The following is a 26,242-nucleotide window of genomic DNA, read 5'->3' as shown; positions in this document are numbered from 1 at the left end:
TAACCATGCCTGACACACAGTTCTTTCTTTTTTTATTTCATATAGTGCTTTCCTGCAAAAAAAAAAAATTTTTAAAAAAATCAAAATGAAGCTCTAGATCCTGGCCTTTATGCATTGTAAAATGTTTCTCCCTCTTGCCCTTCTCCCCCGTGGCACCTCTCTTCTCCCCCTTTGCAGCTCACAGTGGCACGTGACTTTCTTGTCGGTCAGAAGAGCTTAAAGACGGGAGCATGTGTTGTCTACGTTGCTCTGAACCGCTGTTATCTTGTACACACATTCACACACACACACAGGCCTTAGAGTTTAGAAAGCATGTTTATATTCTAATGCATTTAATCCTCAGAGCAGCCTAGTGAGTATGTATGGTAACAGCTCCATTTTACAAAGGAGGTAATTCAGGCTCCAAGTCGGTTAAGGGTCTTTATCAGGCTCACCACGATTTGTCAGATGCAGGACCCCAATCAAGCCTTTTCCAATTCGAAGGCCAAGAGCTCTTTTCTCTAGAGAAGACGACAGATGGGGTGAAGAGTGTAGGGGGACTCTGTGGTTAAGTAAGTTTGGAAAACCATGGGCTAAAGTTAAACCAGCTACTTCACCTATAGAACTTCCCCAAATGGTCCATATTCACATGTGTCCTGTGACCCTCCAGGAGGAGAACATGGTGTGCCGCATTTCCCCAATGTATTTGACCACAAAAATCTTTTTTTTTCATCGAGCCACTGGCAATGTTCCACACGTGACACTTTGGGGAAACAGTGGTCAATAGGCTCGAAGTCCTCTTCCCTTCTCTGGAGGAACCCCAAGAAGAGGTGAAGGGAGGGCATATCCCCTCTGAAGTCAAGAGGAACAATGACAGAGGGCAGCCCATCAGAAATGGTACCTCAGCCTGGGTTTCGGCTTCCTGCCATGGCTGCTTCCTGAGCTGTGGCAAGTGAATCCCTTGACTGCTGTAGTTCTTGGCTACGGAGCCCTGGTCCATGCGTCCGCTAGCCCCAGCTTCCCCTCCGGCCAGGCCCTGCTGACCTGCAAAGGTGAACAGTGGGTCAGCCCTATAAACCCAGAAATGGGCATGGTGTTATTAGCTGCTTCCAAGCTGCCTCCCTTCTTGCTCTTCTGACCAAAAGTGTTGATGGAGGCCCTTGTACCTCTTCCCTCCTTTTTTCTGTATTTCTGCTAATGCCTTCACGGAAGTGGCGGCCAGGTCTATAGAACAGAACTGCACTCGGAATCAGGAGGCTCAGGATTGAGTCGTCATTTATTGGACTCTGTTTCCTCATCTGTAAAATGGGGATACTAATTCCTTGCCCTTGCTTCCTCACACAGTTATCTGGAGCTCATACAAACTAATGAATGTGATGGCCCTTTGCAAACTGAGGGACTGGAGGGTCACAGTGGTGCGATGATGGTGGGCTCTCTGGCAGCCCTGCTCATTGAGATGCTCGGTCGGAAGCACTTGATTTCCTGGGCTGCCTGCTGGTGTCTACTTGTGGGGAAAAGCTCTGCTGAATGCACTGTGATGGACGGCTGCTTAGCTCTCTGAACTTACCCTGTCTGTGCAACCCTCAGGAAGGATCTGAGTCAACAGATAACTCCAGCATAGTTAACAAATCTTTCATCGATGGGGTAAAGGGTCCTGCAGCTATTTTCATCACTTACTCAAGGTAGATTTATTGCTGAAACGATCTGGCAAAACTTCCTTGTTTGGAGCTGCTTTAGCAACACCTCCACTCTCGGCATGCTGCTCTGTGGAACAATATGGGGCTGTCTTTTAACCAGGGGCTCTGGAAGCCTCTCAGGGGCCCTGTATATGTTGGAACTCCAGACTTCTGGAGACTCCCAGCCAGCCTCACCTTCCCTCTATACTCCCCAACCCTCGTCATTCCCTGCATCATTCCCTTCCTTGGTGTCATCGGGTCAAAAGCCAAATGCCCAATTGTGAGGCTACTCCTTCCCTCCAGCTCTCCTTCCTTTGCCCATTGGCTCCTGACAGTTTGGGGGTCTGAGCCAATGCCAAGAATGTAGGTGGAACAGAGGCAGACTCAGGCTCAGGTTTAGAGGGGTCTGCTCAGGTTTTAGTGGCCCAGGGAAACCTGATGAGCCCTGGGGACCCCTCAGCCTGGGGAGGCTCAGGGCCACACTAGACCTGCCTCAGGGGACCTCAGCGCCATATAGGATGTGGCACTAAAGACCTTTTTGTGTATTCTAGAATGATCCTTTGGGGCCAAGCCTGACTTCAGGTTCATCCTTCTTGGTCACGTTCACCTGGAACCAAATGCATTTATGAGGGTAGAGGAAGTGAAACTCTGGCCAAGTGGCCACTCAGTCAGTGGAGAGTGTTATAAGGTAGACTGTCTGAGTTGGGGCAGGGGGCTCTGTGGGTAGGGGATATAGAGAAGCATTCTTCCCTTTGGCTGTATCCCAGGTGATATTGAGTATATGACTCAATCTATGCAAGGGAAACCAAGATTTTTCTTAGTAAACATCATCTCTGGCTCATTTGCTTATGCTTAATAGAGACAGGTATGCAAGCAAGGTATTGAAAGGTTCAGTTGTTGAAAGGAGACCATAAAACTTGGTCTCTCTGTCTCAAAATATGGATTCAAATTACCCAAATAATGTGAATTGGAGTAGCAATTTAGAGGTCTTAGAGAGCTTTTTTTTTTTACCTCTGTCCTCTTCTGTGATTTTTTTTTTTTTTACATCAACCCAGAGAAGGTGGAATGCAGATACCATTACTTCCATTTTACAGATTAGCAAACTAAGGATGCACGGATCATAAGTGACATGACCAACATCACATTGTTGGAGAAATGTTATATTTGCAGATGGGACTTTCCCTACTTTTCTGAATAAAGTATCTGGAAAAAAGAGGGAGGCCAAGGGGAGATGAAATTAAAACCAATAAAACCATCAGTCAGGGTTCAAGTTACAGCCTCTGAGCTGTTTTTATTTCTTTGCAAATTGGTTTTTGATCCTTGTGATCATGAGCAATGGGGCATTGCAATTAGTTAGTGATTATGCTTAAATACACAAGGTAGGGCTGTCTATGCTAGCATTTACTGCACACTTACTATGTGCCAGATACTGCATTATCCCATTTAACTCCAACATCCAACCCTGTGAAGCAAAGGTGGGCGTGGTCATCTCCATTTTATAAATGAGGAAGCTGAAGCCCAGAGAGGTCACATGGCTTGGGATCTGGTGCTAATGGCCACATGTTTAATTACAATTCTATATGGCCTCTCTGTTTACTTCCTGATTGTTACAGCTCCTTGGCATATGGCATTAATTAAGGAAATCACTTGATCCCTTTGGTGTGCAGTCTTGATCTACTCCCAAAACGAGGAAAGTACTGCAATCCCCTGTCTAGTATTTACAGACCCTAGGGCATCGAAATCTAAGGATATTAACTGGAGGCAGTAAGATTTTTGAAGAGAGAGGGCATAAGGCAATGTCAAAATGGAGTGCCACCTGGGGAAGGACAGAAGGTCCCAACACTGGAGCGTTCCCTGGGCAAATTCACCCATTCCCAGGACATGGATGGCCAAGAAACTTGATCTCTTTAGTGTCCCAGAATCAACTGGTTTCAGGGATGTTGATCCACATTAGCAAAGTGTATAGAGACCCTATAAGCCAGGGTATTAATTTACAAAGAGAAATACCTGATCAGCATATTTCCTGTATATGAACTATATGTGGATCAGGTTAAGATCAAAATTCCCTGGTTCCAGAGTCAAGACTTAAGGGAGGTATATGGTAGGAATGTTTAATGAGAACCTGCCACATTCTTCTCCATTCATTGGATAGATCAGATATTCTACTTATCCTGACAGATCCTTTCCCAAGGACAAGAATTGGTTAGGCACTATCATTATTTCTGGAAAATTCCTTTTTCATTTCAGAAAAATTAACTTTATATTATGTTAAGCTCTTGTTCTTTCCTTCCCTTTTCTCAAGAACCCTGGCACTAGCCAATGTCTTATTCTTTGTCCATTAGTGCTACTCAGTCATCTTAGTAAAGGCAATTTCTGGCTCTTTTATTGCTTCAAGTTCCCAAGAATAACTCTGATAAGTAAACCCCCATAGTACTGAACAGCTTACAGACAATTCACAATAATCTTCTGTACAGTAATAAGGCAGGTCTTATTATGTTCATTACAGAGATGAGCAAACAGAAGCTCAAAGAGGTTAAGTGACTTGCTCAAGATCTTACATCTAGTAAGAGAGAGAACAGGCATTCCTCCAACACCTGTATTTTTTCTTATGGTATTGCCACAAAACCATAGAATTAAAGAATGTTAGAGTAGAACAGGCCTAAGAAATCATCTAAAATCTAGAGTCTAGACCTGTACTGTTTAATACAGTAGCCAATAGCCGCATGTGGCTGTTTACCTGTAAATTACTTATAAGTAAGTAAAAATCAAAAACTCAGTTTCACAGTCGCACTTCCGACATTTCAAGTGCTCAACAGCCGCATGTGGCTAATGGCTACTACTTGGACAGCATATATTATAGAATAATCCATCATTGCAGAAAGTATGGTTGGATAGTTCTGGTCTAGACTCTAAAGACAAAGAAACCCAGAATCCCTAGACTTTATTTTGGGCAACTCCATTTTAAAGGGTTAAAAATCCAAATATTTGAGATCTGGTCATAAAATCAACATGTACCTTGTTCAAAAGATTTTCCTTGTTGAATCCAAAATGGAGGGAAGACAGGCAGGAGATGGTATTTTGGGGGTACACCTGAAAGATCCTGTTGTGACCTGAGATTCTTTGGTACATTAAGTTGACCGTCCTGGAACAGCACAGAATCCTTGATGTACCCTGAAGAGTAGGTCAGGAGTTATTGGTAGAAATCATGATCACCAGTCCAGAGGTCTCGGAGATGACTACAAGGTCCCTCCCTTACACTAGTCTTGGCTTTGGACATCGCCCATTAAAGAAGACAATTAAAAGATGGGAGGGATTAAAAATCAGATAGAACCCATAGAGGGTTCTCTGTTCAATGTCTTGGGTGCTTCTGGTCCTGTGCCACACGTGTGCTTCTTTCACTTCACCATTTCCAAGAACTGGGTCTCCCTGGTGGAAGAAGCATGGTTGCTTCTTTGGGCTTGGGTGAAAGGCTCCTCCTGCTCCAAGAGGAGAATCCAAAGGTTTCTCCTGGATGTCTCCCACTTGGTTCTGTAGGCCCCAGGATTCTCAATCAGTCATTCTATAAGTATTTATTGGGGGCTTACCATGGCTAACATGGGCTGTTTTTAGAGGCACTAATAGGCAGTTGGAAAGACAAAGCTCTCCTGTGCTCAACTGTGTGACCCCAAATGTCAATGTGATATAAGGTCAGAAAATAGGGAGCTCAATATTGGCTGGAGTTGTCAGGGAAGCATTTGTAGAAAATGTGGGCCTGAAGGGTCTGAAGGAGTTATCATAGGGGTGGCAAGATGGGACCAGAGAATATACACTAACCTCACAAAGGTAGTGAGCTCTGAGATGTGAGCTCTCTGGCAGAGGCCATTGGGCCAATGATCTCATACCACAGTATTGCTATTGTTCCTCCAGCTTGAGGGTCTCACCATCAAGAGGTGCTTTGGTGATAAATTATGGCAAGGGGCCCAAGAATGCACATACACGTGAATCTTTCCTTAAACTACACATTGTAGGCATATGACTTCCATAGAGGGGTCTGAGACATTTTTGGTGTTAAGTGGGGCTCTTGTCCTTGAAGGTGTTGGGCCTAGGCTATGGGACAGTGGCCTGCTGTGCCCTCTGCCCCACCCAGTGATACACGTATCTTTGGTTAAGAGGCTCTTTCTCACAAGTGTTAAATAAATGGAACTGCCTGTAATCCTGGGCCTGCCATGAAGGTAAAACCAATAAATGGATAAACCCACATCTCATTTTCCTTCAAGTCATCACTTACTGGGGAGAGAGCTGTTTTCTCTCCTTTCCCAAGGTAAACCTATAAAGCAAGAAGCAAGTCAGTCTCCCTTTGGTCCTGTCTGTTTGTGCTGAAGAAATGGCAAACACCCAATGGGCACTGGCAAATCCTACTTCTCACTCCTCTCATCCCCAACAGGTTTGCCAAATAAAATATGGGACGTCCAGTTAAAATTGAATTTCAGATAAACAATGAATATTTTTTTAGCAAAAGTATGTACCAAATATTGCAAGTTTAACTCTTTGTGTCTGTGTGTCTGTGTATGTCTGTGTGGGTCTCTGTGTGTATGCGCTAAATCTGGTAACTTGAATCTCCAACAGTTTCCTGTTTTCATTTTTAAGCCTTTACAGAGTCCGTTTGGGGTTTCTGTTCAGCAGAAGGGCATCCATCTCCTCAGCGGATGGTGCTGGCGAGCTGCCATCCTTAAGAGGAGGAGGCCTAACATTCCCACTTCCTGGAGGAGCTGAGATCACCTCAGAAGGGCAACTAGGGAGTGTTGGGGTGAATGTGGAGCTGGAGGTGTGGGGAGGATTTGCCTTCTGGTCCCAGCTCTGTTTTTGGCTGAATGACTTTGGACAAATTACTTTGCCACTCCCTCCCCCCTTCCTTATCTTGTAAAAGAGAGGGATTGATCTGGAGGATCTGAAGTCCTTTGGTGGGGAAGGTTGGGAAGAAAGTTCTGCTTGGGATGTGGAGTGTGAAGGTCCTGAGAGCAGCTAGAGAGAAGGCAAGACTTCAGGCTGTATGTTCCTCTGCAAATGTCGGGGGAGGACAAAGGGCAAAATGTATGTTAGAGGCTCTCAGCTCCCAAGCTTGAGCACCTTTGCCTGACCACAAAATTGTATCTGAAATCCTAGGGTTTCAGGACTTGATGGAAAACACACTCTCACATCGGAATTCAAGGCAGGGCATCTCAGTGTGTATGTCCTCCCATTGCCCCACTGACCTGCACATTGGAGCCTGGGCATGGTGTCAGGGGGCCATGTCCGCAAGAGGCCTCGGAGGTATCTCTTGGCTGAATACCCAGGCTGCATCTGCCGTTGGTCCTGGCTTTCTGGTTGGCTTCGGAAGTGGAGGTACGGTTGCCATGCTCTGTCCTGCTCCCTCTGTGGGGACACCAGTCAGGAAGCAGCAGAGTCCTGAGCTGCTGGGTCCTGAGCCTCCCAGTGATACACGCTAGTTAGCATAATCCTCACCAGTAATCTGGGAGACTCCTGGAAGTTGCCTAAAGGCACCTGAAACAGATGCCTGAGCCAACAGACGTAAACCAAGAGCCCACAGAGCAAAGTTCTGAAAGGCCCCTGCAGATTTGCTGTTGGAAGCAGAAGGAGAAATGAGAAATTCCAGACCCCATCTTGAGACAAAGCATCAGAAAAGAATAAGAGCTTCAAAGAAAACACATTACTTAGTTTAGCCTGTGGAAATCCTTTTAGTACCTGAAAAAGGGGTCCTGTAGGGTAATGGGAAAGTCAGCTCAACAAGTCAGTATCAGCGGTCAATGTTTGCAATATGAATAATGGGACAGACAAACTATGTTCATGTTAATGGGAAGCTTGGCATTTTGAAAATATCTGGTTCTGCTGCATTTCATTTCAGCCCAGGAGAATTTTCTGGGAACTTACCTGCCAAAGTCAGTTCCACTGTGCAAGACATCATGGGGAATAAATGTGAATAAGAACATCTTACACTTAGGTGGGGATATATATTCTACAAAGAACTTTCACCTCATTATAATCCTTTAATGTGGGCAAGTTAATACTATAATTATTCAAGTGATGCAGAACTCTCTAAGGATGATCAGTTAAGAACAAGAATAGCAAACATGAGGACTTGTGTTGGGCGCCTGGGTGGCTCAGTTGGTTAAGCGACTGCCTTCGGCTCAGGTCATGATCCAGGAGTCCCTGGATCAAGTCCCGTGTCGGGCTCCCTGCTCGGCAGGGAGTCTGCTTCTCCCTCTGACCCTCCCCCCTCTCATGTGCTCTCTGTCATTCTCTCTCTCTCAAATATATATAAATAAATAAAATCTTAAAAAAAAAAAAAAACATGAGGACTTGTGTTGACATCTATCCGCCTCCCCCTTGTCAATGGTGGACATCACCAATCAATTATGGCATTCTTGGGGCTCTTGGGTGGCTCAGTTGTTAAGCATCTGCCTTCAGCTCAGGTTATGATCCCAGGGTCCTGGGATCAAGTCCCACATTGGGCTCCCTGCTCAGCGGGAGGCCTGCTTCTCCCTCTCCCACTCCCCCTGCTTGTGTTCCCTCTCTCAATGTGTCTCTCTCTGTCAAATAAATAAATAAAATCTTAATAAAAAAAATCATGACATTCTTGACTGAAGAACAGATTGTGATTTCAGAGTCCTCCTATGAATTTTTTTAAAAAAGATTTATTTATTTATTTGAGAGAGAGAGAGAGAGCATGAGTGGGGGGAAGGTCAGAAGGAGAGAGAGAATCCCAAGCAGACTTGGCCTTGAGTGTGGATCCCGACACAGGACTTGATTTTCACAACCCTGAGATCATAACTGGAGCTGAAACCAAGAATTGGACGCTGAACCAACTGAGCCACCCAGGCACCCCATTCTCTTATAAATTTTTTAAATTGAGGCAGAATTTATATATAATAACATGCACAGGGCTAAAATGTTCAATTTAATAAAATCTGACAATTGTACACACCTTTGTAACCACCACACAAAACGAAATATAGCTCAGAAAGTTCCCTCTTGCTAGTTCCTGGTCAATTTCTCCCCACCCATCAGGGAATCACCACTGTCAGATGAGGTCAGTAAGGCACAGGCCTGAGTTATGTTGCCATATCCTGCCAAAATTTACCAAAGAAGAATGGCTAAATTTTAAAAAGTAAAGAAAAAAGAAAAAAATATGATGGAAATATAGAACCTGCTTGATGTGGAAAGAAACGCCTTAGGTTTTGGGTTCTTGCTGTAATGGGCAAATCTGTGGTTTGCTCCCATTCAGATGTATTCAGATCAAAATGCCACAGGACAGCCTACAACTGTAGCTGAGGATTCAAGAACACCAGAGACCCTTCTTCAGCTAAAAAGAGGGCTGGGAAGCCAAAGTCCATAGGACAAAAGAATACCTCTGCTGGGGAGAGAGAAACAGGAGCCAGGATAGACATTCATTCATTCATCTACTCATACAATGCATCAAACAATATAGCAGGCACTGGAGGAAAAAGGCCAAGTAAGACAGATTGATAACTAACAAATAATTTGAGTAACAGAGAAAAGAAAGCATGGCTAATTATTCAATTGGCTGTACTCTTTAGGAATTTGTATATTAAATGAATGTTTAGAATCCAAACAGAGCATCAACTGGTCTTTGATGTCTGGACATTTTATATGGCAGATACTTCAAGTGCAAAAAGATCCTGAATAATTCAGTCCCACATAAATCTTGAGGATTTTTCCAGATGATAAGAAAGAATTATAGGGAGGGCAGAGGAAGCAAAGTGATTCAAGTTCTCTCTCACTCCATTTTTTCATTTGGGGGTCATGCAATAATCTTTCCTGAGCTTCTTCTATGTGCCAGGCACTGTGGTAAGCCATGGAATATTAAGCATTGGATTCAAGGCCTTTTCTGGGTGAACTGGAGCCTCATTTCCTCCCTGTAAATCTTTGCTTCAAATGACTTCTCTCTGAATGCAATAAGACCACGCCTCCTCTGAGACGTTGTAGTCCCGACACAGATGGCATGATGCACTGTTTGATCTGAACAAGAGCCCCTTATTGTTTCCCATTCGTGGGTATTTCTGAAGTATCAGCTTGGTTCTGGAGCTTTACTGGGCAACTTGCTAAATGGGGCAGGGAGTTGCCGAGAAGAGTTAGGAAATCCTTTGTCCTGGAATTTGGGGTATCTAGTACACTTTTGCCTATAGTTTGAAAGCTGATCTTGGCCTCTGTATTAGTTTCTTATTGCTGCTTTAAAAAAAAAAGATTTTAGGGGCACCTGGGTGGCTCAGTCGTTAAGCGTCTGCCTTCGGCTCAAGTCCTGGGATCAAGCCCCGCATCGGGCTCCCTGCTCAGCTGGAGTCTGTTTCTCCCTCTTTCCCTGCTTGTGTTCCTTCTCTCGCTGTGTCTCTGTCAAATAAGTAAAATCTTTAAAAAAAATAAAAAATTTATTTATTTACTTGAGAGCGAGAGTGAGAGCAAAAGAGAGAGAGAGAGCACACAGAGGGAGGGAGAGAAGCAGGCTTCCCGCGAGGCAGGGAGCCTGACATGGGGCTGGATCCCAGGACCCTGGAATCATGACCTGACCCGAAGGCAGACACGCTTAACCAACTGAGCCACCCAGGCACCCCAGTTTCCTACTGCTACTTTGACAAATTACCATATACTTAGTGGCTTTAAACAATAAACATTTATGATATTACAGTTCTGGAAGTCAGAAGTTTAAAATGGATCTCACTGGGCTAACATCAAGGTGTTGACAGGGCTGTGTTCTTTCTGGACACGCTAGGGGATAATCTGTTTTATTTGGTGTTTTCCAGTTCCGACAGGCTGCCTGCATTCCTTGCATGTGACCCCTTCTTCTGTCTTTAAAACCAGCAAAATTGGGCTAAGTCCTCATGCTGCTATCTCTCTGGTTCTCCCTTTCAATTCCTTCTAGCACTTTTAAGGATCCTTGTAATTACATTAACCTGCCCAGATAATTCAGGATAATCTCTTTTTTAAAAAATTAAGATTTATTTATTTATTTGAGAGAGAGAGAGAGAGAGAGAGCGCGAGCTTTCGCTTGTGAGCAGGGCGAGGGCCAGAGGGAGAGGGAAGGAGAAGCAGACTTCCTGCTGAGCACAGAGCCTGAGGTGGTCCTCAATCCCACGACCCCGAGATCATGACCTGAATTGAAACCAAGAGTCGGAAGCTCAACCAACTGAGTGACCCAGGTTCCCCGATAATCTCTTTATTTTAAGGCCATCTGATTAGTAACCTTAATTCTATCTGCAACCTTTATTTTCCTTGCCATTTAATCTAATATATTCATATGTTCCAGGGATTAGGACATAGACATCTTCGGGAGTCATGATTCTGCCTGCCATAGTTTCTCTGAAGTTTTTTCTAGTTTTCTGGGTTTTTTTTAGTAGTTTCTCAAATCATGCTTGTGAAGTTGGTTGATAAATTTCCCATCTCATTGGATAAACTGATGCACTGAGAGAGGCCCAAGGCCTGCTAAGGGCTACCAAGAAGACCAGGCAGGGTTAAATCTATTCACTAATTTCCAAGGTGTAGAATAATATGTTAAGTAGAAAAAAGCAAGATACAAGGGAGAATGTAAAGTACAATCACAATCTCATAAAACTGTATTTTATAACTATATAATCATGGTGGAAAGACTGGAAGAAAATATATTAAAATTCTAATAACAGTGGTAATAGGGTGTTGGGCATAAGGTTACAGTTAGTTTTTTTTTCTTCTCCCTTTTTTGAAATAAAATTAAAAATCCAATAATATGTTTAGATTATATTAATACATGGAAAACATGTTAAAAATTAATTTATTTGGGGCGCCTGGGTGGCTCAGTTGGTTAAGCGACTGCCTTCGGCTCAGGTCATGATCCTGCAGTCCCGGGATCGAGTCCTGCATCGGGCTCCCTGCTCAGCGAGGAGCCTGCTTCTGCCTCTCTCTCTGCCTGCCTCTCTGCCCACTTGTGCTTTCTCTCTGTGTGTCAAATAAATAAATAAAATCTAAAAAAAAAAAAAAAATTAATTTATTTTATTGTACCCACCCTCCTCTCAATTCCTTCTCCAACATTATCCTGGACCTCTAACCACCCAGAAGTTACTATAAAACCTCCAAGGAGACAGAAGGGAGCCGGGAAGGGAGTTTCTGGAATAGGGAAATAAGCGACAGCAGGAGGCTGGCTGTGATGGTTTCAAACTTCTCATGCCTGCCTTGGCTTTGCCAATCGACTCCAGCTTTTGGTTTCTTCTGAAATGAGTAATTAGTGTGCACAGAGCAGCCTGTTGTCCACACTCCACCACAGTGCTTCCTTTAATAAGGGACTTTCTCTGGCCAGCCATGTTCCCAGTGCCCGCCGGGCCTCCCTATGCAGAGGAGCCGAGGGGACGCCCTGGACCAGTGGCTGTCACGTCCACCCAGCCCCAGTGCTAGCCAGTGAGGGTTTCCAGAGAATGAAGGAGCCGCTGCAGGCTGTGATCCTGCTCAGCCGATATGGGGTAGCAGGGTGCCAGAGTCCCCAGGAGGGCAAGAAAAGCCCGGACAGACAGCTGCCATCTCACACAGACGGTGGCCAGCCTTTGTGTGCAGGAGTCGACAGAGGGGTAAAGAGAGAAGTCCAGAAATCCCAGGACTGGCAGACAAAGCCCTGCACAATTTGACCCCACCCACTTCTCCAGGTACATTTCCGGCTAAGAGTCCCAGCTGTCCAATTGCCCTGACTTCCTTCCGCCGGCTCTCCCCTCTAGGCCTTCACTTACCTATGACTGGAAGCTTTCTCTGCACTTTTTTGTACCACGAGACTCAGCTCAAATTCTACCTCCTCCGAGACGTAGTTACTCTAATCTGGTCCTTGCACACCCCTACTGGGTAGAGGTTATGGCCTCCCTCTGTCACACCCTGGCAACTAATGTGTTCATCCCATGTGTTGAGCACCGGACACAGGTCAGACACTATTCTAGTTAATAACCACTCAAGATGTTAGCTCAGTTGAATCAAAATCCCCAAAATGTCTGTCCTTCCCCGCTGAACACCTGTCCCTTGAACTGTCCACTTCAGTCAGAAGTCTTCTCTGAGGGGGAACACAGCCGGTGCTTCCTGTTTCTCAGTCAGGCTTGCGGGAGCCAAACCTTCACACGGAGGCTGACCACCCGCTGTTGTTGCCCTTGTGCAGGTCTGACCAGAGCCAGCCTGGGAGGTACCAGGGCAGTGCCGCTGGGTAGAAGTGGGGGTATAATGGGAATGGGCAGATGGGCACTACTTGCAGCCGTGCCTAGAAAGCCTCCTCCACCCCTAGCCTGACGTTCATCAGCTTTGGGTGAACACTACCACTCTCAGCCAGCCGTTTTCTCTGCAGGTTTAATTTCTGTGATTCTGTGCAAATGATACTATCTCTCTCCCTTATATCTTTGGTGATTATATGTTCCTGGATATCAAGCCATTATAAAGAGACTCGGGGTGCCTGGGTGGTGCGGTCAGTTAAGCATCGACTCCTGGTTTCTGCTCAGTTCATGGTCTCAGGGTTGTGGGATTGGCCCCACATTGGGGTCCATGCTCAGGGCAGAGTCTGCTTGAGACTCTCTCTCCCTCTCCTCTGCCCCTCCCACTCATGCTCTCTTCTCTCTCTCAAATAATAAATGAATCTTTTTTTTTTTAAGATTTTTTATTTATTTATTTGACAGAGCGAAAGAGCACAAACAGGGGGAACAGTATAATAAGTGAATCTTAAAAAAGAAGAGAGAGAATCAGAAAATGGTCTGAATTTTCCCATAGTTACAATGTTGTAACAGGGCTTGATTCCTGACCAAACCATTTAGCATCAAAGATTTGACCAGCCATATGTCATAAAAGCAAAGGTACAACAATTAGAATTGAAAACAGCAAAAATTAAGCTTCAGTTCTTGTAAGAGCTCAGTCTTCCTGGGTCTGAATTCTGGCTCCATCATTTACTAGCTGTGTGACTTTGGGGAAATTACTTGACCCATCTGAGCCTCAGTTAAGAAGCTGTCAAATGAGGATGAAAAAAATACATATCCTACATGTAAAAAAATGAAGTTGGACCATTACCTTACACCACACACAAAAACTAACTCAAAATGGATCAAAGACCTAAGTATAAGAGCTAAAATTATAAAACTTTTAAGAAGAAAATATAGGAGAAAAGCTTCATGACATTGGATTTGGAAATAATTTATTGGATATATAATATCAAAAAAACAGGCAACAAACGAAAAAATGGGTAAGTTGGACTTCATAAAAATTTAAAAGTTGTGCATCAAAGAACAATGTCAACAGACTGAAAAGGCAACCCACAGAATGGGAGAAATTATTTGCAAATCATATATCTGATAAGGGATTAATATCTAGAATATATAAAGAACTCCCGCAACTCAAAAACAAACAAAGCAAAACAACCTGATTTTAAGAATGGACAAAGGACTTGGGTAGAGGACTTGTAGACCTCTAAAAAAGGTATACAAATGGCCAATAAGGACATGAAAAGTAAGCTCAATGCTTACTTATCATTAAGGAAATGAAAATCAAAACCATGATGAAATATCACTTCACACCCATTAAGATGGCTATTACTAAAAAAAACAACAACAACAGAAGATAACAAGTGTTGGTGAGGATGTGGAGAAATTGGGACCCTTGTGCATTGCTGGTGGGAATGTAAAATGATGCAGCTGTTGCTAGGGAAAACAATATGGCAGTTCCTCAAAAAAATGAAAAAAAAATTACCATATGATCCAGCAATTCCACTTCTGGGTATGTACTCTAAAGAACTGAAAGCAGGGATATGAACAGATAGATTTTTTTTCAAGATTTTTTTTTCAGATTTTGTTTTTTAAGTAATCTCTACACCCAACTGAGCCTGCCAGGTGGCCCGAACAGATAGATATTTGTACACCCATGTGTATAGCAACCTTATTCACAATAGCCAAAATATGGACACAATCTAAATGTCTATTGACTGATGGATGGATAAACAAAACTTGGTCTATACATAGAGGACTATTATTCAGCTTTAAAAAAAAAAAAAGAAATTCTAATACATGCTACAACATGAATGAACCTTGAAGATGTTATGCTAAGTGAAATAAGCCAGTCACAAAATACTAAAAGGATAACTACTATATGATTCCACTCAGATGAGGTACTTAGAGTAGTCAAATTCATAGAGACAAGAAGTAGAATGATGGCTGCCAGTAGCTGGTGGGGAGGAGGAAATAGGAAGTTATTGTTTAAAGGGTACAGAGTTTTACTTTTGTAAAACAGGCAGTTGGTGGAACATGTGACTCTTCTCTCAGGGTTATAAGTTCAAGCCCCATGTTGAGTGTAGAGATTACTTAAAAATAAAATCTTAAGGGGGTGCCTGGGGGGGCTCAGTCGGTTAAATGTATGACTCTAGATTTTTGGCTCAGGTCATGATCTCAGGGTCATGAGATTGAGCTCCGCATCTGTGTCTGTCTGGCTCTGCGCTCAGCGGGGGTCTGCTGGAGATGCTCTCTCTCTCCCTCTCCCTCTGCCCCTCCCCCAGCTCATGCATGTGCTCTCTCTCTCAAATAAATAAATAAATCTTTTAAAAAGAATAAATAAAATAAAAACTTAAGAAAAGAGTTCTGGAGATGGATGGTGGTAATCATTGTACAACAATGTGCATGTACTTACTGCCATTGAACTGTATATTTAAAATTAATTTAAGTGGTAAATTTTATGTCACACTTATAAAGTTGTTATATGTTATATATGCATGTATTTTTAATATATTTTTAAAGTTGTTATAAATTTTACAACACACCTTATAAAGTTGTTGTGAGGATTAAATGAAATAAGTGTAAATGCTTATAATAGTGATGGATGTAATAGTGTTACATAAATGTGAGCCATTATTATAAATATTCTATCTGTTGGTTATACAAGGGAACCAATGGATGAAATACATAAAGCCTAGAAAAACAGAAGTCTAATGGATCTTATATATGGCTAACTATGAACATATTACCTATAACTCAGATAGATTTTGATGAAAATCTGATTTGCTTTCCTAGAATTATAAATGGTTTTAAGGGATGTTTTGGAAGACCCAGGTCCCTTTTCAAAAAATGCCGTTAAAGCAAGAGGGATGCTTCTTTTCTCTGGAGTGTGTGGAATCTTCAAAATCAGGCCCTGTAGGCATTAGGAGTGGGGCTTTGGAATCAGTTGTCTGGCTTCTAATCCCAGCTCCACCCCTTAGATGTGTAACTTTGGGCAAGTTAATTAACTTCAAGCCCCAGTGTTTCCTCCTACAAAATGGGGGGTAAAGCTAACACCCAGCTCATAAACCTGTGCAAATTGAGTGAGGTTATATAGATAAAATGCCAGGCATACACTAAGCACTCAATAAGTGCTAGCTATTATTGACAATACTTTGACCTCATTGTCACGGTTGAACCATGATTCACTCTTGATCTTTCCTACTTCTAGCTTTATTAAAGGCTCTAAGTACAACTGCTCAGGAGCTGCTCAAATGGAGGACAGTTGGCACAAAGAGTACAGTCAAGTCACTCTGTTAACCTTTCACTGCTTTGGTGCCTACTTGATGCTTTGTTGATAGCCATCAGCACTGAGCACTTCTTAGGAACACCATCACAAAAGTAGCAGGTTGTTGCAAAGGGAACTTCTTCCTCCTGATCTTTAGCTCAAAAAATAATTTATTATTCTGCCTACTTTTCTGTATTTTTCTTTTTTTTCCTTTTTTTTTTTAAAGATTTTATTTATTTATTTGAGAGAGAGAGAATGAGAGAGAGCGCGAGTGCATGAGAGGGGGGAGGGTCAGAGGGAGAAGCAGACTCCCCGCCGAGCAGGGAGCCCGATGTGGGACTCGATCCCGGGACTCCAGGATCATGACCTGAGCCGAAGGCAGTCGCTTAACCAACTGAGCCACCCAGGCGCCCCTCTGTATTTTTCTATTTTGTATGATGAATCATTATGTTCAGGACAGGAAAATAAACTTCATTCAAAAAGCATATTTCTCACAATATTACTTGATAAAATAGTAGCCTGAAGGTAAATTCATGGTTTGGACTTTGGCTGAAAACATTAAATAAAGAGTTAAGAACCTTGAGTCTTGAGTATTAGGCAGTGTAGAATGTGTAGGGATATATTCAGTGGAACAAGGTTGATATTACCCTTAAATGCAGCCACATTTATAAGGGAGATGTCAGGAGCAATACAACCTTGGTTGAAATCAACTATGGTAATCTAAATCCTATTTATCCCTCAATGGGACCGGGAAATGGGATGCTCTGTGAATTGAATTTTTGAAACAAATTATTTTTATTTATTTATTTATTTTTAAAAAGATTTTATTTATTTATTTTTGCGCACACGAGAGAGAGAGAGAGAGAGCGAGCGAGCACGAGTGTGGGGAGGAGCAGAGGGAGAAGCAGACTTCCCGCTGAGCAAGGAGCCTGGTGCGGGACTCGATCCCAGGACCTGGGATCATGATCTGAGCCAAAGGTAGATGCTTAACCAAATGAGCCACCCAGGTGCCCCCAAATTATTTTTAATATACTATTTAAGCAATGTTCTATTGTTGGACACTTAAAAATATCACCAGATTTACAAAATTCTAAAAATATAAGAAAAAGAGGGGCACCTGGGTGGCTTATTTGGTTAAGTGGCCGACTCTTGGTTTTGACTCAGGTCATGATCTCAAGGTTGTGGGATTGAGCCCTGCATCGGACTCCATGTTTAGCAAGGAGTCTTCTTCTCCTCTCCCTTTCCCTCTGCTCCTCCCTCCCCTCCAGTGAACACATAAATAAATAAATAACTTAAAAAAAATAAAAAAAATACTAGGGCACCTGGCTGACTCAATCCGTAGAGCATGCAACTCTTGATCTCCTGGTTATGAGTTCAAGCCCCATGCTGGGCGTAGAGATCACTTAAAAAAAAAAGCAAAACAAAACTCAGAAACCCCCACACTCTTTGTAACCAAATAAAACTAAAAAAATATATATATATATTTTTAAACATTTTATTTATTTATTTGACAGAGAGAGAGAGACAGCGAGAGAGAGAACACAAGCAGGGGGAGTGGGAGAGGGAGAAGCAGGCTTCCCATGGAACAGGGAGCCCGATGTGGGGCTGGATCCTAGGACCCAAGGATCATGACCTGAGCTGAAGGCAGATGCTTAACGACTGAGCCACCCAGGAGCCCCCTAAAATATATTTTTAAAAAAGAATAGGAAATACTAAAACAATGTGAAAATTATTGCATATTTCTGATGATTTGAGAAGTACTTGAAGATTCTGCCATGTTTCAAGAGAATCATTATGACTATCATTTAGATACTATCCCAAATTATGGTTATTTAGGTTTTATAGCTATTTGATGTCTAAATAATGGGAAGCCGAATGAATTAAAGCCCTCAGGAAAAATGGTTACTGCTTTGGGAATGTTTTAACAATATTTTCTCCTTTAAAAAAAAAAAGCAACATATTGTATGTATCTACAATTGTGAGAACTCTGCCATCTAATCTCTTGACTTAACACTTATCTTTGCTCGTTGGGAGTTGGGCCATCAAGAAAGTTAAAGGGTAAGTATATGTTGAGCTATAAAACCCAGACATACTGCCACATGCATGTCATTATACCCACGTATGGAAGTGGAAATAACGTGAGATGGTTGAAAAATTTAATTGCACCTCCCTGTGATGGCCTCTAGCATCACAGGTCTGAATGAGCTGGAATTTTGCTGGTTTCCTGATTCACAGTTTAGCCAGTAGAGATCCTTCTGTAAGTAGCACTACTCTGTCTGTTAACTATCTCCCATTCCCTCCTGCCCAATTTGGTTCTTTTACTTTGAGTGTGGTGTTTTTAACACATGAACTATATACTATTTGGACAACGAAATACTGACCCTGAGACATAGATGATGTGGTTATTGGTAGGCCTAATTTACAGCACTGTTTCTATTTCATTTCCCTACCTGACCTCACCTGGCTCCTTAGGTTCAACCACACTCTCTCTGCCACTGTTTACTTCCTTCAAAGGAATAGATTTTTATTTTTCAATAGATTTTTACTTTTAAAAATGTTTATTTTATTTTATTTTATTTTATTTTTTATTTTATTTTTTTTTTAAAGATTTTATTTATTTATTTGAGACAGAGAGAATGAGATACAGAGAGCATGAGAGGGAAGAGGGTCAGAGGGAGAAGCAGACTCCCTGCCGAGCAGGGAGCCCGATGTGGGACTCGATCCAGGGACTCCAGGATCATGACCTGAGCCGAAGGCAGTCGCTCAACCAACTGAGCCACCCAGGCGCCCTATTTTATTTTATTTTTTAAAGATTTTATTTATTTATTTATTTGAGAGAGAGAGAGCGAGCGAGAGAAACAGCATGAGAGGGGATAGGGTCAGAGGGAGAAGCAGGCTCCCCACCGAGCCGGGGGCCCGATGTGGGACTCGATCCCAGGACTCAGGGATCATGACCTGAGCCGAAGGCAGTTGCTTAACCAACTGAGCCACCCAGGCGCCCTAAAAATGTTTATTTTTAACAGGAGGAAATCTAATTGAATTACATATATACAGGGAATCCATATAAAGATGAGAGATTCCCCATAGATTTTTATTTTATTTTTAAAATTCCATGACTTAAAAAAAATAATGTTTGGTAAAAAGGTATGTATAAATAAAAATATGACTTTTAATTCCACCACCCATGGTTAAATGTTGATGTGCATCCTTCTGCTTGTATAACTAATTTTTGAAAATTGGGATCGCATTAGAGGGGCGATGTTTTCTGTACTGCCTAGTCTCGAATTCTGGGGTGATCATCTACATGGCTGTATAATCTTTTTTTTTTTTTTTAAAGATCTTTTATTTATTTATTTGAGAGAGAGAGAATGAGAGAGACAGAGAGCACATGAGAGGGGGAAGGGTCAGAGGGAGAAGCAGACTCCCCGCCAAGCAGGGAGCCCGATGCGGGACTCGATCCCGGGACTCCGGGATCACGACCTGAGCCGAAGGCAGTCGCTTAACCAACTGAGCCACCCAGGCGCCCCTAGATGGCTGTATAGTCTTGAGTGAATGACTCAAGCGCTCTGTGCTTCAATTTCCTCACCTCTAAAATGGGTTAATAACAGTACACCCTCAGAGCTGATAGGAAGCATACATGAGTTATACACAGAGAGTACTTAAAAAGGTAGCAGGAACATAGTAAATACTAAAAAAATGTTAATGAACTTCAGTATTTTTATTAGATGAATATTACATTGTAATCTGTCCTAAGAATATACTGTGGATATTTTCTCACGTTATTCATGACTAATACATGACTTTATTGCCTGACTCCAAACCCATTATATGACTGTACTATAATTTATTTAATCAATGTTTCATTGTTGGACATTTATTATTTTCAATGTTTTGTATAGTAATAAATAACCTGTAGTAAACATTCTTGGGTGTAAATTATTGGGCACATCTCTGATTATTTCCTAAGGCAAATTCCTAAAAGTAGAATGCTGAATCAGAGTATTAGCTCTTTATAGGCTTTTGCCAAAATGCCCTCCCGAAAAGTCATGTGAATGTGTGCTCCTAACGTATGAGACAGCTCATTTCCCCACAGCCTTCTCAGCACCGGATATTATGATGTAAAAAGCTTCTTGCCAGTCTGTGGTTTTCATAATCAGATGGTGGTCTGTAGTTTATAAAGCTCTCCTCTTCTGAGCTGTTCCTTTTCTTTAATCCCAAATCCCTTCAAATTGCTCCTCCTATTTCAACCTACAATGTCCTCCAATCGTAAATTTCTGCCTGTAACTATTCTTTTCTTTCATTTCTGATTTCTTCACACAATTTCCCTTCTACCCACTCGGGGGTAGATGACATATTCTGTTTTGTTACAGGTGTGCGTTATAAATCTGGTAGGTGGGTACCAGGGGAGGACAGGAACTTACCCTCTTTTCAGTGAGCTCAAGTCTAACCCAAGAGGTAGCCATCCCCAAATAGACTCTTCTACTTTATAAAGTAAAAATATCCCTGCTGCCTGAAATAGTCAAGAGTCTGAAAGCTGTGGAAGGGATTCTTACTCTTGACAGGAAGTTAGCCTACATAGCAGTGTTTAATTAGGAAAACAGAAACCACTCTAAGTACTTAAACACAGCAAAAATTTAAATCAGGGCATTGGTTGCACAGGTGATTAGAGAGCTCAGAAGCCAGGAAGACGGCGAGGCAACGCTGAGATTAGTAATCAAAAAGCCAGCACCATCCCTGGGCTCAAGGACAGAGGGAGGAGCAGGTGGGCTCAGCTGGAGGAACCTGGTGAGGAGCCACACTGGGCCTGTCTGTCGGGAGCTGGACCACAGAGGTGATGCAGGTGTTTCTCAACACCTACAGATGGAATGGAAGGGAAGAAATACCTTGGCCTTTTTCTCTCCTCTTTTTCCTGTCTCCTTCCAGTGTCTTCCACTAGCAAATTCAATTAGAAGCTAGTAGACACAGATGTTTGTGGAATTATATATAGCCTGTGGTCAACCCCACTTTTGTGCAGAGCAGAGTAAAGTAAAGGTGAGGAATGGATTTGAGGACAAATAGGCCAAGGCCTGGCACAATGACATCTGGGGGCCCTTCCAAGTTCACAGACAATAGGGCAAAGTACAAAGCATGCTGCCCTAGAGAGGCAGGCAATTCCGGGCTGGAATTCTGGCTCTGTCACTTACTAGCTCTGAGACATTGGCCAGGTCACTTAACTCTTCTGAGCCTCAGTTTTCTCATTTATGAAAGGGGGGAAGAAAAACCATATGTCACTGGGTCACTGTGAAGATTAAATAAAATAAGGGCTATAAAATAATAGTAAGATTTCCACAATAATTGGTTTCCTTTCACCCCCAAATTTATGATTTTAAGACAAAGGACAATGGGCATTTGGTCACATCATTAAGCTTCTCTGTATTTTGGGGATGCCTGGGGGGCTCAGGCAGTTAAGTGTCTGCCTTTGGCTCAGGTCATGATCCCAGGGTCCTGGGATCGAGCCCCGCATCAGGCTCCCTGCTCCGCGGGGAGCCTGCTTCTCCCTCTCCCTCTGCTGCTTTCTCTCTCTCAAATAAATAAAATCTTAAAAAAAAAAAAAAAAAGCTTCTCTGTATTTTGAAAGAAGGAAAAGGGGACAGGAATCTTTCCTTTTGGAAACTCTGTCTAGGGTGGGGTAGGTGATAAGTTGCCCAACAATGATATTGGAAGATGATGTAAGAAACACTGAAAATGCCCTACAGGATCGATTTATTCATTCCACCAACATTTGTGGGTAGTCACTGTTTTCTGGAAATGATTTAGACATGGTCCCTGCCCTCAAGGAGATGGTAACAGATGGATAAAGAGATACATTGCAATGCATGATGCTATGGGAATGTTCACAGAGGAGAGAGCAATGGGATATCTTTGCCTAGAGAAATGGGAGAAAGCTTCACTGAGGAAATGACATCTGAGTCGTATTTTGAAGGGTCAGCAGGAGCTTTGAAGTGTAAGCAGGAGCATAGAAGCAGATGCAAATCATAGTCAGAAAAGGGCACAGAATGTGTGGGGAACACTGAGCTATTCACATGGGTGGGGTCTTGAGGGGTTCATAGTTAAGGTGGTGGTAAGAACGACTGGCAGATGCTGCTAGCTTTAGAAAAGAAAGTCTGCCTGAAGGGCCTGGCATAAGAAGCTAATGACTTTAGCCTGTGGGAAATGAGAAGCCAGCAGTAAACTCGGGAGCAGTCGGGGTGCCTGGGTGGCTCAGTTGGTTAAACGTCTGCCTTCGGCTCAGGTCATGATCTCGGGGTCCTGGGATCGAGCCCCACATCAGGCTCCCTGCTAAGCAGGGAGTCGGCCTCTCCCTCTGCCCCTCTACCCCTCCCTCCCCACTCTCTGCTCTCTCTCAAATAAATAAATAAAATCTTAAAAAAAAATAAACTAGGGAGTAACCCAGCATCTATAACCTAGAGTTGTATAAAGTGACACATCTTTCCAGACTCTCTCATGGCCTCAGCCAAAGGGCTGATGCATGCAGTTACATCAATCAGGGGCCATGTGGACATCTCATAAGACATTAGAAAGTATGAATCAGAAAAATGAGCACAGGGGTTTTCCCTTAAGATTAAATTCAGAATGGAAAAACTCATTGACTTCTCCTGCAGATGCTGAAGGGCTCAAGGTAAATATTTAAAATGTTCTCCCTCTCCCTTCCACAAAGCCAAAAACATCAGAGGTGTGAGGATGATGCTTGTGGCTATGAGACAGGATTTCAAGGATTCTGATGAAATGTCTGCTGGCCTGGATCTGTCTGAAGCTGAAAAGGACTTTGTGTTACTCTAACGGAAAGGAAAATACAAGATGAGGGTAATTCTGCCCCTGATGTTTTCAGAGCCCTTTCACATACAGTATCTCACTTAAGCCCCGCGACCACTGTGTGAGGCCCCCAGGGCCCAGAGCACAAGCCCATCTGAGAGATGAGGCAACGGAGGTCCTAGGGTTCCATACCTTCCCTGGGGTCTGAGAAGGTGTAGCCAAACCAAAGCTGCAACTGGATTTCCAGACACGCAGGCCAGCGCCTTCCCCAAACCCAGGACTGCTCTGCCTACCTCTCTCCTTCCGTACGCCAGGATGGCTTTTTTGAGGTCCTGCAGTGTGCGCAGTTCAAGACCCGGCCTCTTCCTGTGGCCTTTGGGGCAGTGGGGGCCTTGTCTCCTCTCCTCCGGTGTCCATGCTGATAAGGCTAAACCTTCTGAGTAGAGGATCAGGGCCCCCTTCCTAGTACTGAATGTTTTGGGGAGAAAGAGGCTCCAGGTGTGCGGGCTGGCACTGCCCTCCTCCTTCGGTTTGCTGACCAGGACATAATCTTCTGGAGACTTCCAGTTCAAGTAATCCTGCAACGGAAAGAAACCCCCTCAATCCATGGCCCCTTGATAGCAACAGACCTGGTGCAAGGTGTTTGACAGTTTTTTAGTGACCGATTTTCTGTGAATTGTTTTCATGCTGTCCCGGGACACACGCACTCTTTGGAGCAACTGGTTTTGTTCTCCACATCTCGGAATCAGTAGAACCTCAGGCAGGGTTCGGTTTTACCCCACACAACTTTCAGCAGAGCCATTCAAGCCTGGAGGCTTCAATAGGCTAGTTAAAATGTCCTGGTATGCAAGTAAGTAGTCGTAAGTATCAAGGGCAGCAAATAACTTTGAAATTATGGACTAGATGGCAGTTTAAATAGGGGCAAACCATTCATTCCAACCCTCACTTCAGCTGTACACAGGAAGGCTTTCTGTGCATATCCCAGATGCTATGTAACATTACCTAATTTGGCTATTTCGGACCCTATAAAGTAGTTGCATATCTTCTAAGTAAGTAAATGCCATTGGCCACAGAGGTCCTTTGAAACTTTATAGGTCTTTTAATATAGCAAAGGTCAAATATCACGACAAGCTACCATGACAATGGCAATCTCTGTGTGATCCAAACATTTTCAAAGAACCCCACTGGGTTTCTTATTCCTGGGGGGATTCAGTGAAATAAAATTCCAGTACAGGGGAATTTTGCCACCTCTTTAAAATCTTCTAAAATGAGATTTAAAAAAAAAATTATTTTTATTTTTTGCCTATGTTAAGTATGAGTCCTCTGGGTTGAATTCCAGAAAGTTCAAGGAAGCCATTGAAATGGTATGAACATACACAGTGTTTCAACCACAGAGCAAAACTTCTAAAAACCAAACAGCCATCAACTTGCCTAGATCCCAGGTGGAAATTCTGGTCTTGAACCAAACCATCTGAATTCTAAACAGTCTGGAATCTCCTTCAGTCTAAAGCAAATGAGGCTGTAAGTCATCGTGCGAGGGGAAGGAGGAGGGTTCCAGGGGCAGTATCAACGTGCAAGCAAACTTCCTTATTTTCTTGAGTTTTACCAAGGAGGAGGGAACGTCTACCAGCGACCCCCACCCCCCAACCTCACTAACAAACCAAACCAAGGCAAGCACGGCTCAGCCCCAAAATATTCTCCCAAAATATTCAGCTCTGAGAGCATTCTCCTCCCACCCCCAAAATATTCAGCTCTAAGACTCACCTCTGGTTCAAAATAGACTTCTAGCTTCTGTTTGTTCTGGACCAACTTCCCATGTCCCCGGCTCAGGAGAGAGAGCGTGAACATGTTTCCCTTCTGACCACCCTTCTCAAGGGCAGTTCATCGTGGTTTTGAAGGCTGAAAACTGGTCACACCTCAAGATTTCCTGAGTTCAGCAGTGAGCCCAAGAAGACCACAAACACTGGGCCTTTTATTAAATACATTTTTCCTTCGTACAGCAGCTTCTTAATAACAACCAGCCACATAGTTTAGACAGTGTGTGTCTTTGTCGGGAGAAAAAATAAACCGCAAGCCCAGACTCCTCAAGCTCTGGATTGTCTAGTCTCTGGGCAACCTCTCTCTCTTCTTCGCCTGCGCCCTTGTTGTCCCTTGGTCCTGTTGCTCTGTTACGGGGCTGTGTGCATCTACAGATCTGGGCCACTGCACCATCCTTCTCATTGTGAGTGGAAGGTTGTTTCCTGGTTGCTATGGCAGCACAGGGAAGTGAAGTCTCTTAAACCAGCCTAGGCAAGGCAGAGACTGCTGAGGGCAGTGTTCACAAAAGGGGGGGTGGGGTGGGGAGGGAAGGTCAAATGGACGTTTAAGGGACCAGGCTCAGATTTCAAGTCCTGATCTCAGGAGCAGGGGGTGATATTGGGGTATTTTTTCTGTCATAGTACTCATCTTGCTTTTAGAAAGTGTCTTCCCCTTTCTCTTGATATGCTAGCCTTTCACTGTCAGCTAACCATTAGCAGACTCGGAGGAGTTGTCTAGGTCACCTAAAGCAACCTGTGACGTTTTCCTTGGCCAAGCTCCAGCATCTCCTCAACTGGACATGAGGCCTTTTATGGTAGCTGCTGCTTTGCATGGGTGAGCGCAGATACTGGGAATCTCCAGGTCCTTTGCATATCTCACTTGGGCAACTCCCAATTTCCAGAGGGGGGGTACTTGGAAGATGTTGGGGGAGGGTGACATTTTGGTTGTCACAATGACTGGGGACCTCCACTGGCATTTAGCAAGCAGGGTCCTGGGATGCTAAATGGTCGTCTGCAGTGTGCAGGACTGTCCTGCATGATGCAGAATTTTCCCACTCCACATACCATTAGCACCCACTTTGAGAAACATGGCTATAGCCTGGACTGCTTGGTTCTCCTTGATGTTGACACTATGAGGGCAGGACGGGGGGAAAGAGAGTCAGGAAACCAAAGGACCCTTTTGCTGGTGATCTAGAACCCTGCTTTGACCTAGAAAACCAACCTGCCCTGTCATCGTCAGCTGAACCTCCATGGCAGCCTTGTGAGAGTGCCCCCTGCAGACTTTCCGGAAGAAGTACAACAGGCTACAGGCCCAGTTACCTTTCAGATCTCCCTCCGTGGTGGTGACTTTCCCAGAAGGCAGGTTCAAGTCTCAGGAGGAAGAAATACAGGTCATGCTATATAATTAGATTTGGTTTATCATGGAAAATTAAGGCATTGAACGCAGAGGTTCAAAACTGAATTTAGTCAAAACCACAGTGGGTGCCATTTCAG

At 43.5% G+C, this 26,242-nt stretch overlaps 1 protein-coding gene across 2 annotated transcripts in view; it reads right to left on the bottom strand.

Annotated features, from left to right (window-relative positions):
* Positions 1–24,800, bottom strand: part of KIAA2012 (KIAA2012 ortholog) — a 102,970-nt gene extending 78,170 nt beyond the window's left edge. For both annotated transcript variants that reach the window (XM_045868196.3, XM_045868197.3), the window contains exons 1-5: positions 24,717–24,800; positions 23,246–23,530; positions 6,887–7,046; positions 4,671–4,826; positions 881–1,023 (exon numbers count right to left, since the gene is read on the bottom strand). In XM_045868196.3, the coding sequence (XP_045724152.1) occupies positions 881–1,023; positions 4,671–4,826; positions 6,887–7,046; positions 23,246–23,530; positions 24,717–24,800 (828 nt within the window). The remainder of the gene's footprint in view (positions 1–880; positions 1,024–4,670; positions 4,827–6,886; positions 7,047–23,245; positions 23,531–24,716) is intronic.
* Positions 24,801–26,242: the final 1,442 nt, after the last annotated feature.

Source organism: Mirounga angustirostris, unplaced genomic scaffold (assembly GCF_029215605.1).
Source record: "Mirounga angustirostris isolate CCGP_5_RB_7025 unplaced genomic scaffold, mMirAng1.0.hap1 SCAF_3, whole genome shotgun sequence".
Lineage (NCBI taxonomy): Eukaryota > Metazoa > Chordata > Mammalia > Carnivora > Phocidae > Mirounga > Mirounga angustirostris.
Note: the sequence above shows the minus strand (reverse complement) of the source record. Positions and strands in the feature narration are given on the sequence as shown.